At 33.8% G+C, this 14,463-nt stretch overlaps 1 protein-coding gene across 13 annotated transcripts in view; it reads left to right on the top strand.

Annotated features, from left to right (window-relative positions):
• The window catches only part of STXBP5 (syntaxin binding protein 5), a 179,612-nt gene that overhangs the window by 139,540 nt on the left and 25,609 nt on the right, over positions 1 to 14,463 (top strand). For 11 of the 13 annotated variants that reach the window (XR_013534617.1, XR_013534616.1, XR_004742141.3 and 8 more), the window contains 2 exons: positions 7,692 to 7,742; positions 12,477 to 12,716. Coding sequence is in view for 8 of the 13 variants with exons in the window: in XM_078370267.1 (XP_078226393.1) it covers positions 7,692 to 7,742; positions 12,477 to 12,716 (291 nt within the window). In the remaining 5 variants the exon portion in view is untranslated. The remainder of the gene's footprint in view (positions 1 to 7,691; positions 7,743 to 12,476; positions 12,717 to 14,463) is intronic. The other 2 variants (XM_078370270.1, XM_035296930.3) reach the window with 1 other exon arrangement.

Below are 14,463 nucleotides of genomic sequence, written 5' to 3' on the forward strand. Positions count from 1 at the left end.
TTAGAAAAAAGATATGGACACAGTGGTTAGAAAAACTAAAGGAAACGTACAAAACATCTGTTTAATTTCAAAGAAGTAATAGCAGTCTGCACAATTGAGAACACTTAGGAAAATTTCTCCAGTTGCAGAGGACTAAAAAGCATCACATTATAAAACTTAGCTATTATATAATCATCCAAGTAGTACCCTTGCCTGGATATTTGCTTCTCTTGGACATCATACATCTTTCCTTAGTATTGAAATTTGCATTGCAGAGATAATTATTGTGATCAGGTATAACTTCATTATTCCTACTAAGCAAATGCAGCTCTTCACTGTTTCTGCAACCAGAAAGTTTGATGTCCTTATTCAGGCTTATAAAAAGAGAGCAAGGACTGACCTTGACAACTTGCCTAGACTCTCTGAAACTGGTTTTCCTCAGATTGAAGAAACCTTCTGTCAGGGGCAAGGGTTGAAGAATACACAGGGGAAGAAGGAAATAGAAACTATGTGTCTTTCAAGAACTCATCCAGATTGCATGCTTTCAGTTTGAAGGTCACAATAGAAGATGAGTAACTTCAAGACATGAACAAGTTTCTTGATAAATACAATGAAACCAGCTAGCTGGGTAAATGAGTTTTATAAATGATTCTGAGACTCCTGGGACTTAGAAATATAAACATCATAAAATTATTGGACAGAGTCTACAACCCCATCATCACAAAGTTATATCAAAGTACAGGGTACAAGCCAGGAGGACCAACTGACTAGAGGTTCTCCAGGAGTGGATCTGCCTCTTCTGGTCTTGCCATCGAGGAGGTTAAATAAACAGACCTGAAGCAAGTATATTCCCCAGAAGTCACAAAAATTGAAAGATACAAGGCCAGGTGCAGTGGCTTATGCCTGTAATTCCTGCACTTTAGGAGGCTGAGGTGGGTGGATCACTTGAGGTCAGGAGTTCGAGACCAGCCTGGCCAACATGGTGAGACCCCATCCCTACTAAAAATACAAAAAAAAACTAGCTGGGCATGATGGCATGTGCTTGTAATTCCAACTACTTGGGAGGCTGAGGCAGGAGAATCATGTGAACCCAGGAGGTAGAGGTTGCATTGCAGTAAGCTAAGATTGCACCACTTCCAGCATTGGTGACAGGGTAAGTCCTCTCAGGAAAAAAAAAAAAAAAATAGATACAGAATTTTAGCTGGAAGTTCAACTTTAGGCCTTAGGGTTGGGACTTAGCCTCCCACTAAAAACAACTATAAAATTGGTCAAAAGATGAGCTCAGTATTTCCAGGCATTGAACAACAGTCATTCCAAGACTGTCATCCTTGAGAAAATGGAGATGCATGAGGTGAGCCTCACATTTCTCCCACCTTTCTGCTCAGCTTTTTTCCACAGACCACGTTCCTGTTGCAGCACAAGTGGAGCTGCAGTATCAGAAGCTGAGGAGGCAGAGCATGGAAGTTCTGGTTGCCGGCATGACTGGAATATTTGCTAGACAGGAGGAACTGCTCCAAGAAATTCTAGAAGTCTCTGAGGAGAGTCAAGCTAGATCCTGAGAACTGTCTACTTTAAATGCTTATATTAGAACTATGTTAAACCAATGATCTTAAGTCTTTGTCTTAAGTTAGGAAAAGAAGGGCAAATTAAACGCCAAGTTAGTAGAAGGAATGAAATAGCAAAAAAGTCGATATCAGTGAAAGAAAACATACATAATAGAGGTAAACAGTTTTCAAGTATGAAGGTCAACCGTTTTCAAGAATGAAGACAATAGGCAGACATTTCTGACCATGTAAGAAGCCAAGGAATATAGCAGTAGTTTTTAGAAACTACCTCATGATGAAAGTTCCACAATTAAGTACTATAGCAAAATAACCCAAGAGATGGAAAGCCATGGTAGGAAGATTGATATTGATTTTTAAATCCATTTAAACTCAAAACCTACACTAAACCTGTGTGTAAATTGTGTTTATGATATGTAGTATAAGTCTTAAAACTTGTAAATGTGAAAATAACATAACTATTAAAAATCAGGAAGAAGGAATGTTTGTTCATAAAAGGAAAAGAGGGCTATTTTCCTGATCTTTGATAGCTGAGAGCCAATCTTTACTGTCTAATAGTTATAGATATATTTCAGCCTCTGAATATTTTTCACAATGTGTTTTCCTGAGAGCTTTTAAGAAATGATACATCTTATAGTAGGAAAAAAAAAAGGTTTGAAATATAGTAGTTACTTTAGTTTCACTTTAGTTAGATTTTGGGAAAAGTAAATGTTTAAGCATATAGCATCACATTTTTTCTGCATATATTTATTAGTGGCTATCTGTATTTATACAAAGAAAGATAACAGATGGATGTCCAACTAATTTTAATGGTTATTTCTGGTTAGTAGGATGCTGGGTGATTATTTTTAAGGTGTAATTTTTGCATTATTTGAATTATTTACAAGAATGAATTATTTTTACAAAAACAGTTTAAAATTTTAGTTGAAATATTCATAATGACATTGTATGTGGTTAACAACAACTGCCTGAGGTTTTCCCAGGTTTACACTAAAGTACCTATGAAAATCAAAGAAAAATAGGAACATTCAGTTTCAATACAAATTAGGTAAGGATACGTGATCACAACCCAAGTCAGTATTGCAACTCAAGACAAAGCTTTGGTAGATACTGCACATTTGTTCTGCCTGGCACTTACAAGCATTTAGATAGAAGCCTCTTCATGCAAGGGAAAGAAACCCGTTACAGACATCCTAAGATTTAAATCCTTCCCCTCCTTTCCTCCCTCTCCCTCAACTCCTTCCTCCTACTCCCAGCCTCCACTCTGCGAAAGGCATGCATGCAAAATAGACAAGCTAACATTCCGAAGGAAGTAGGCGATAACTAGTTAACATTCAGATTTCTCAGTGCACTCTGCAGTAACAAAATGGACCAGCTTCTTGAGTTTTGACGGGATATAGTTGTGAGCAAAACTTTGACATTTTACCAAAGTTAGACATATTTCTGTTTGTTTTCATCTAAACTGAAGTTTTTGTGGTATTATACCTTTGAAAAAATACTAAAGGCATGCTTTAGAGCTCCTTGGGAGTTGGGGGAGTAGTACTGGCATTAACTTTCCCTTATAAAACTCTATCCTAAGGAAATAAGCGAAAATGTGTGAAAATATTTATGTAAAACATTTTTATTTCTGTGTGTACTGAAAAACTGGAAAATGCCTAACTGACTTATAAGTGTTCATACAAATATGCAGCCATTAAAATATACTGACAGCCAGAGACATGTAAAAAGATGCTTATTTTAATAGTGAAAAATGGCAGGATACAGATTTCTTTATAAAGTTGATCTTACCTATGTAAAGTGGATTTTTAAAAGTAACTGGCAGGAAATATGCAAAAGTGTTGCATATGGGCATTAATAGTGACCTTTTTTTCTGTATATTTATTTTCCAAATATGCTATGAAAACGTGAAATTCACAATAACTCAAAGATAAAAATGCATGTAGTATAAGATGAAGTAAGATAATATAATTCAATATAGGCCTCTAAATCTGTTAAGAGGATATGTATTTACATTAATTCTGTGCATTGAAAAAAAAATACAAGCTTTAAAATGTTTTCAGGAAGATGCTAAAAAACATTATCCTGCATGTAAGACACCTTACACAAAAGTTGATACTGTGATTTCATCAGTATAATGTTGTAGAACAGGCAAAACTGGTCTGTGCGTAAGCATCAGAGCAGTGATTATTCCTGGAAATTGGATGGGGATTGATGAAAAAGAAGCATGCGTGTCCTTTTTGGGGTGACTGGTAATGTTCTTTATCGTGCTTGTTGTAACAGTTTGAGTTACAGAGATGTATATATTGTCAGAACTCAGTGAATGTACCTTTAAAATTTGTGCATTTTGATGTAAGTTTTACATCAAAAGAAAATATACTCTTAACCAAAAAAGAAATGTTTGGGGAACATCTTGTTTTGTAAAAATGTACAAATTCTCTTGCTGGCTTTGTCTGCACATCCTACAGTCTTAGATAGGTGTTACAGACTGAGATAGGTATAAATCCCTTGTATTCCAGTTGATGCCTCATGCCTACCTCTGTGAGTATTACGTACTGCATTGCATTGGAGTTGTTTCATCTAATGTGAGCTACTGGGAGGACAGAAATATATTGCTGCCCTCTGGCACATGATGGGAATATTGCCCAGTAGATATTTAATAAATGAATATTCACACCTCCACATGTAACACAAGTTTTTCTCTACTCATGGAAGCTCTTAGTGCTATATTTTAAAATATTTCTTGATAGCTTGAATTAACACAAAATAACAAAAGTTAATCATCTAATATTGTCATTTCAAGTTCTGAATTCAAGGAGATTGCTTAAAATTATATCTAAGTATAATAGCAGTCTGGCTTAAATATCTGTCATTTGAACATAAAGTTGGTGTCCAGGTTGTGGCAATCCAATTGCAAAGTGTTTCAGGAGAAAATAATAAATTGACTGATTAAAATTTATATGCCATGCAAAAAGTCTTCCCAGTCATTTTGTGTGTGATTTTAACCTCTCAATAAAATGTTGAAATTAGACTGGGGATTATTTGGAAAGCTGGTTATACTTAGTATTTTTTACATAATAAAAATAGTACAAAAAAACTTTTATTGTATGGGAGAGGTTAACTTAAAATTTTAAGATTTGATGTTATATAAAGGGATTTATAGTAGAAATCCTAAGGAGGATCAAAAGCATACACCTGCAAAATTCAGAAGGAAATTTTGTGCTGGTATATTTTTTTGATGGCAGTGTATGTATAGGTACTGAATGAAAGCATAAATACGTTAAATATTTCAAATTGATTAAAATATGTATTTAACATTTTATTTAGAGATGAATTTGTTACTTATAAATCACTCAAGTCATTTCTTTGTGTAGCCATTATGAGTTAGTTTTTGAAATGAACTTAAAAGGTTGAGCTTACTATAGTGGTACATTGCATTCTATGCTTTTGTCCTAAAGTTTTTCTATGGTTTTATTTTAGTTACTTAAAATTTTACCATAAAATTAGAATGAAGGGACATTAGATTATTTGCTTACCTTATTAATAAACAATAACATATATTAAATCATACTGTGTGCCAGGTATTATGCTCAGTTCTTTGCTTATGTCATTTTATTATAATCCTCACAACTATCTATCCTCATATTACAAATGAGGAAACTTGAATTTTAGAGAGGCAAAGTGATTAGCCTAAGGTTATACATGAAGTACTTGAAGTGAATGTGAACCTAGGTTTGAGCTGATTCCAAACCCAGTCCTAACCACTATACTTTACTCTTCCACGTTTTACAAGCTAGTTATTGAGACTTGTTCACAATGTTTTCGATGGGATTAATTATATATGCATACTGGGATTCATGGATTTGTCTTGGCTACTGCCATAAGTTCCCTAGTGTCTAAGGACCTTGCCACTCAAAAGTGTGGTCCACAGACCAGCAGCAGCTCCTGGGGCTCCTTGGAAATGTCTCTTAAGCCCTAGTCACAGAGTACAGCATCAGAGTGTGCATTTTAACAAAATCTCCATGTGACTAGTGTGCGCATTCCAGTTTGAGAAGCACGGGATTTAAAATAATTTGATCAAATCAGAGTAGTGATATCTAAAGAGGCGGTATATGTATCATATGATTCTAAAAGAGTTATCTTTAGACTGTGCCAAATTGATTTTCTACATCTGTTTACATGCACATTGTATAGATATTACTGACCAGTCTAGGTATATTTTACCTATGATATTTGATGAAAATCTCTGGATTTTTTTTCTGATTTATTAAAATCTCTGTTTAATATTGCCTTTTGGAGGACTGTTTTAGGGATATAATATTTTCTAATTTTGAGGGTATTAGGTTTCAAGCACAAGAGCAACCTTGTATGTGACATCAACTAACTACAGATTTTATTTGGCCATTTTACTTTCTGTATTGTATTTTCTCTTTTAACTGAAATTTTTTTACATCGGTGAAAATGGGGTGACTTTTATAAATGTGACCCATTGTTGTTTGTTAAAGGATACTAATTAAGTTAATGAAGCTGAGAGGTGAAAACTTGATGTCCCTTCCAACCCCCACCCCTTCCCAGTTTGCCTAATGCCTCTTTCCTAACACTGGATTTGTCATTTTTTTAGATGTGGAAGTCATGTACTATGACTGGATTTCTCTTTGTTTACATGGCGCCCTTATGGACTAGCAGGGTCTGTGCTTTAAATATCTCCTAACAGTCCAAAATTTAACCTAATATATGTATTCCTGTATTAACAAACAAATGCTTTTTGACAGTTTCACATAGGAAGCACTTTTCTTTTACGCATGCACTACCCACTAACGTAATAGCTATAGTTAAACAACCCCTAACTTTAAATCACTTTCTAGCTTAAGACAGTAACTGATTTTGAGGATGGAAAGTGGATTCCAGTAAGTTTATACATTCACTCTTTTTCCACTACAGAACAATACCTGTGGTTGCATCTTATGTAAATACCATAGTTTTCGCTTTTACATGATTTTACTTAGTTTTTGCTTTAAACTAAAACGTAAATAGAAGAGTTAACTTTTATCAAGGAGTGGTTGAGTCAGATATTGTATAAAGTAATCAAATATTTAAATTTGATTAGATATAGGTTTGGCCTATAGGCTAGATATTAACTTAAAAAGTAATGAACCCAGCCAGGCATGGTGGCTCGCGCCTGTAATCCCAGCACTTTGAAAGGCCAAGACGGGAGGATCACTTCAGGTCGGAGTTCGAGGCCAGCCTGGCCAACATGGTGAAACCCTGTCTCTACTAAAAATACAAAAATTAGCTGGGCGTGGTTGTTCACACCTGTAATCCCAACTAGCTGGAAAGCTGAGGCAAGAGAATCACTTGAACCTGGGAAGTGGAGGTGACAGTGAGCTATCATACCATTGCACTTCAGCCTGGGCAACAGAGTGATACTTCGCCTCAGTTGAAAAAAAAGGAACGAACCCAGTAGCTATGAAGACGATAAGCTGGAAAGATTTTATATCACTTACCCAAACTTAGTCTTATGCCTCTATTCTCCTTATCTGCAACACCTTTCTTCTGAGAAGTTACTTTGTATCACTCAGAAAGCCTAACCCTTTCCTGTGAGCCTAAGAAATAATTAAAAGTTAGAATTTGAAAGGCTTCCTTAAAGTAAAAAAATTTTAAGTACAAAAGCTTAATACATCAAGTAAGTACAAACTTTTAAAAAGTTGGCCAGGCATGGTGGTCCATGCCTGTAATCCCAGCACTATGGGAGGCTATGGCAGGAGTTTGAAACCAGCCTGGGTAACACAGTGAGACCCCATCTCTACAAAAAAAATCTAAAATAGCCAGGCACAGTGATTACATACCTGTAGTTCCAGCTGCTTGGGAGGCTGAGGTGGGAGGATCGCTTGAGCCCAAATAATTGAGGCTGCAGTTAGCTGTGATCACACCACTGCACTCAGCCTGGGTAACAGAGTGAGACTTTGTCTCAAAAAATTAGGTAATAAAAAGTTGAAACTAAGATTTACTTTCCACTCCTAATATTACTCATTTTTTCATTATCTCAGCATCTAGATTTAGTAATAAAAGTATTCACTTCTATCTTGAAAATCAGTAGACATTAGTATGAATCAAATATTCTTCAGAATTTTAAAAGTGTCTTTTATTTTTCAGCAAAGATGTCAAGGAAGTTAAGCTTACCTACTGACCTAAAGCCTGATTTAGGTAAGTAAAATAAATAAATATTCAAAATAATTTAACTCCCTATAATGGGAAGACAAGGAAATCTGAAGATTTATAATTACTATAAGATAGTCATTGGAAAGCAAGTTTAAAATGACTAAGATGCTTAAGGTTTAAACATTCTTTAGCCTTTAGAATGCTGTCTGTAAATTTAAAAAGATAATTGTAATACAAATTCAAGCAAACCAAAAGAATATATTTTCTTAACTCTCATACTCTAAACAGAATTTAGCATAAGATGGAATTTGTGTGATTTTAGATTAATTTTTATTAAAAATGGTTATATCCCATTTAACCACCTGAAAACCTATTTTGAACTCTATAATTTATAAAATTATTTTTATACTAATGAAATATTTAATATTTTTAAAAGATTAATTTTTTTTCTATATTACAGTGGATCATAGCAAGAATCATTACTTTTTGATTGTAATAAATTGGGAAATATTTCTTTTATAGTACTTTCTGTGTAACTCATTTATTATGAAAACAGGATGAATATATTCACATATTTATTTTGCTTTATATCCAACCCAGAAACAGCTCCTTGATAGCATATAGGGACAAAAGGCATTTCAACAAAGAAAAAAAAAAGTAGTATTTCCTATAATACCTGTAAACATGGTATCTTTTTAAACTCATTTTTTATTTCTGTTGCATTTTACTAAATAAGTATGACTGCTTAAGGATGATTCCCACCTCTATCTTAGAGATAACTAGGTTTTCTCCCGTGCATTAGCCCGCACCCCTCACCACTATTTATTCTCCAGATTCCTTGACTATGTTTCTTACGCATCATGCCAACTTAGGGGTTGGTCCATTTAAACCTACTAATTTTAGCATTTCCAAATCATTATCTTACCTCAGTTAAGATTTTAACCTGAGCAGTTTCATCTCTTGGCATTATGTTTTGATTTGGGAATATAAAAGTTTGTTGAATAAGGCTTTGTGTGGGGAGGAGAAAGGGATACATACAAGCAGCATGTTGTAAGTATGTAGAGAGTAGCATAAAAACAGTGATTTTATGGCATGATTGTATCATGTAGAGCTGGATGGAGGCATTAATGACAAATTTTGTTTGAGTTTAGATCAGCCAATAAGATCACATATTCAGGCACTTTTCTGACATCTAAAAACTAGAACTTTAATTCTTAATAATAACCGTAACATTTCAGCTGTATGATAGTGGTTATGGGCTATCATATCACATAAAACTTACAGAAAGTTTTAGACTTGAACATAGACACAAATTCTGACACTACCATATGCTAGCATGGTCATTCTGGGCAAGTCACTTAACCTCTCTGAGCCTCTATTTAATCATTTGTTAAATCGCGATGATAATACTTTTTAAGGTGGTTATGTAGACTCAATAAAATGATAATTGTAAAGTATTATTGCCTGGCACATGGTAGGCCTTGCTTAGTGGTAGTTATTTTCACTTCTGCTCTTACTACTAGAGCTACTAAAATTAAACTTTTATTCTGTTTATTTAGTTTGCCAAACTTGTATAAATGAGCTCACAGAGACCCATAATGCCTAACTTAAAAGGAGTAAGTGGAAGTTGTAATTAATGAATTGCTGAAAATTCTTTTTTTTTTAAAAAGTTGAGGCAGATAATAAAATAAGCAACCTGTCTCTTTCAGTTTCAAACTTGACTTTTGTTCAATCAGTTTTTCCATTTTGATCTAGCTTTAGAAGTTGCTTTGGTAATCTAATTTTTATAGATAAGTCATGTAATAAAAATAGAATTTTAGGTTGTGAATTGTATATAGTTAAATTAGTCTATTAAATTCAAACATTGCTCATTTGACCTATGAGTTAACATTTAAAGTATAGGTTGTTGTGAATCACCTGTTGTAATTTTAATAGTTATCATTAAGAGTTTTTCCACAGGTTAATTTACAAAGAAATCTGTATTATCAACTTTTCTCGTATCATTGTTTTCTCTTACTGTCAGTACATCATAACTGAAAATGTTCATTTGCCTTGTATATGTATGCCTTACAAGTAACAAATTAAATGTATTTATTGTAATTTTTAAAATGTATTTTACTAAAATAACTTTGAAAACTATAAAGAAAAAATAAATATTTGTAATCAAAATTATATTATAAACTCTCTGTATTGAGGCATTGATTATGGGAAGTTGTTTGATTTATAGTAAGTAGTTCTTTTCTACCATATCATAATTTGTAAATTATGGAAATGCAATCTCAATCAAAAGAAAGATGTTTTTAAAAACTGCAGTTTAAAAAAATGATCCATAGTATTATCATAACTAATATTACTGTTTTCAGAGGCTACATATAATCAGAATTATGTTGCATATAGTTATTGGGAAATATTTTAAATCTATGAATCTAAATTTGATTGAAAAAACTTTTTGTAGGGTATAACTAGGATTTGGCTATACCTCTTTTATTTAATAAAGAAAGTACAACTTAGAAGACTTTAACATGCTTTATCTTTTTCACATTTTGGAGAGTCCTTTCTTTTACAAGAGCATTGAAAGCATGTGATTTAAGGAGTTATTAGATGTAAGTAGTAGAAGCTACTGGGAATTTTAATAAATCCTAATGGTACAGCAGAAGCATTGGTTTAGATATTCTCAACTATAAATCTGCCTTCGGCAAGTGTTCCTTGAATTCCTTTCACATGCAAGGCACTGTGCTAAATTCCACAGGGTATCAAAACGACACAATCTTTGCTTTCAACATACTTGCAGTAACTTTAGAGTGAGGCATGAGAAAAGTCAGAAATAACTACAGAACAAATGTACTCTAAGTTTCATGGGAGAGATACATGGCTATAGGTATTCAAGAGGGAGAGAAACTATGTAGGTTGTAAGAATCAGGAGAAACTTCAGGAAGATGACAGTAACTGAGATGGAAAATAAGCAGAATCTTGACAGGTGAGAGAAAGGCTAATGCAAGGGCACCAATCAGAATACCACAAGCAAAAGCCTACAAGTAGGTAAGTACAGGTTATGTTTGGAGAAAACTGAGTGGCTCTATTGATTTCCCACAGTGAACTGAAACAGGGTAGCACTGGGAGACAGGGCCAGGAGGGTAGGTTAAAGATATTTTGTGAAGAGTGTTAAAAACTTGAGTAAGATTATGAGCATGATTAAATAAAGATGAGCTACTAAGGATTTTTTAGATTGAGGCCATAGAATTATAACTATGCCTTATAAAATTTAATTGGGTTTTGTTAGTGGTGAGATGCTGTGGGTGAGAAGATCAGTTAGGAATTGTCTAAGTAAATGGTGATGAGAACCTGAACTTAGGGTAATGGAAGTAGATTTACCAATGGAAAGAAGGAAACAAAAATGTGCAATAAAATACCTTAGGGCTTGGCATCCCATCAGATGCAGAGGTCAAATGAAAGGGAGGAACCCAAACTGTGGCTCATCTTAAGTGTTTCTCCCATTGAGAACAGAAGTGTCAATAATATAAATAGTGCCATTTGAAGAATTTACTGGTTTGGGGGAAATTATGTGCTTTGGTTTTGCATAGTGAGACATAACAGGGAAAAAGTCCAAGAAGTGTTTGGAAGTGATGTTCCAAGAGAAACCAAAAGGCCAGGGCTTGAGACAAGCTTGGGATTAGCAACAGGGAAGGTAGCTAAAGATGAGAGAAGTTTTATTGGTATAATTTTTTAAATGTCCCTGTTATTACAGACAGAGCTGGGTAAAGCAGTTTGCCTGGTATCAAGTATGAGCCAGATGGCAGTTATACATTTTGGTGAACATGCCTTAAGTGAATGTGGATTACGGTTAAAATGACATTGAAGAAAAATGGGAAAAAAGCTAAACTTTTGTTGATAGGTTTTTATATGGACTGTTCTGAAAAATAAATGATCCATCATACAGTAAATTAAAGGGTAGAATCAGAGTACTTCTAAATGCATTTTAAGGTAGAAAATGGAAAAGATCCACAAGCTTTACCAGTTAGGGATTATATTACCAAAGAAAGACACAGTACCATGAGAAGGAAGGTGCTGAGGGCTAAGCAGCCAGGATCCCAAGGACTGCACATTTAGATACTCATCGACATGCACCCAGTTCAGTTCTGAGCAGTGTGAATTTGTTTATATATTTAAGAAAAGGGGAAAATTTATTAGCATAAAAGTAAATTGTTTTTGTTTTCAGTTACATTTGACCCTTAAACAATGTGGGTGTTAAGGGAACCAACTCCTCACTCCGACCAAGTCAAAAATCTGCATATAACTTTTGAGTCCCCCAAAACTTAACATCTAAAAGCCTATTATTGACCAGAAGCCTTCCCAGTAACATAAACAGTAAATTAAGACATATTTTGTATGTTAGAAGTGTTATATTCTGAATTCCTATAATAAAGTAAGCCAGAGAAAAGAATGTTATTAAGAAAATCATAAGGAAGAGAAAATGTATTTACTATTCCTTAAGTGGAAGTGGTTGTTTTCCCATTGAATAGACTGAAGAGAAAGAGAAAGAGGAGGGAGGGGTTGGTCTTGCTGTCTCGGGTGGCAGAGGTAAAGGAAAATCCATGTATAAGTGAACTTGTGCAGTTCAAACCCATGTTGTTCAAGGATCAACTAAAGTGAAGTTAAAATTAAATATACTGTAGATGTTGTCTTCTTGCAGATCAACTGCTTGGCCAAATTTATACCAAAAACCCACAAATAACTTATTTTATAACTTGAGCAATCTCACAACATTTTTAACCATTTCAGATGTAAAGGATAACTCCTTCAGCAGATCACGGAGTTCAAGTGTAACAAGCATTGACAAAGAATCCCGAGAAGCAATCTCTGCTCTTCATTTCTGTGAAACGTTTACTCGAAAGACAGACTCGTCCCCTTCCCCTTGTCTGTGGGTTGGAACAACACTAGGAACAGTGCTTGTCATTGCACTGAACCTTCCCCCAGGGGGAGAACAAAGACTTCTTCAGCCCGTAATAGTGTCTCCAAGTGGTATGTATGCTTTGCTGCTGCACTTAGAGTTATATTACAGGTTTGATTTACTATGATGGAAGCCTTTGTTTTTCATTCTTGAACTGATCTAAGAATTCTAAAATGTAAATGGGGACAGCAACAGCCTTATGTTTTAATGAAAGAATACATAGAACAAGATTTCAGAATGTTGTTTATTTATACAGCTATTCAAGTTTTGCCATTTTTTTAAAACTCTAGATCATGTGTAAAATAATGACTATGTAAGAAAATATTTTTTTTAAAAAAGATTACAGTAATGCATTCATAATACGTCAAGTAAATACCACAAGCAAAAGAATGGTGTCCATTTAGGAGAAAAATAGAAAAATACATTTTAAAATATTCTATACATGGTTATTTTTAATCTCCAAGAGTGAAATTTGAGATTATTTTTCTACTTTGAAGTGTTAGGAAAAGGTGACTTGAGAGCAAATTTTAAACAATAGTAATAGACTTTATATATTGAAAATGAGTTTGGATTTTGTTGAATGTTTGTGGAGTCTGTTAGGTCAGGAGATACCTGAGAATCTTTATTTCTGTTACTACTTACTGATTTACAACCATGATTTTGCCTGTAAATCTATCTCTTGTTTGTGTACTGACAGATTTTGGAACTTAGAAGTTAAACTGCAATTATGATTATATTTCTGAGCCATCATTACATTAAATAGTTTGATTTATTCATTTTGCTGTATAAATGCTTGAGTATATACTACACATCAAGTTGTTAAATTAAAGAAAACAGGTTACGTAGTGATATTCTTAGCAATCTCAGTTTTTATTAGTAAACAAATATGTGTATTGGAATAAAATAAACTGAAAAGTTGAAAATCAAATGTTAACAGGAGTTGTCATTGGTAAGTAGGATTTTTTTTACTGATTTGGAGTTTCTAAATCTTCTATAGCAAACATATACCAATTTGTAATAAGAAAAAAATGTTTTCAATAAATGAAAATGAGTGAGCAGGATTAAATATAGATAATTTGCTGTTAACTACAGAAAAAAAAGTGTTTAATATACTTTCCAACTTGCAATAAATCGAATTAGCTGTAAAGTGAGTACAAAAATAACTTTCATATTAAGAAAGAAACTTAGTTTCCTCTCAATGATGGAATCTTTGACGTTTGTTTTTAATAAGATGCTTATTAAAAAATATGTCAATGACACATGTCATCTCTATTGACACATGTCATCTCTATTGGCACTGTGAGAAGAGAGAGAGGTTTTCAAGCTGATGGGTTTCTGTAGTTAAAAACCTAAACTGATCTACTTTGTCTGCTGTTATTTTTTTCTTTTCTTCAAGAGGAAAATTCAACAGTTAACCACTACTCTACTGGGAAACATGCTGAAGTCCCCTCAACTATAGGACAAGCAAACATTTAAAAGTTATTTTAGGGCAGTTTTTTTAAAAATCCACATGCTAGAACAATGTATGTGCTATAAACAGTTCCCAAATTAGCGTGAATAATTCAGCTGACCTCATCAAAACTTTAAAGGCAGAAGGACTCTTTGGGTGTACCAGAATAAAAAATAAGAGACCTTGAAAGAAAAGTTAGCTTTATAATAGGTTTTAAGGTAAATAGTAATTAAAACTATAAGATTATTACTGTCATGTGTTTCTGAGTTTTCTACCAAGCTGCTTAAAATAGTTAAATTATCTGCTCACCGAACCTGGATGTAGAGTAGGGTTACTAGATTTAGTTAATAAAAATATAGGATGCCCAA

Source organism: Callithrix jacchus, chromosome 4, assembly GCF_049354715.1.
Source record: "Callithrix jacchus isolate 240 chromosome 4, calJac240_pri, whole genome shotgun sequence".
In the NCBI taxonomy this organism is placed as follows: domain Eukaryota; kingdom Metazoa; phylum Chordata; class Mammalia; order Primates; family Cebidae; genus Callithrix; species Callithrix jacchus.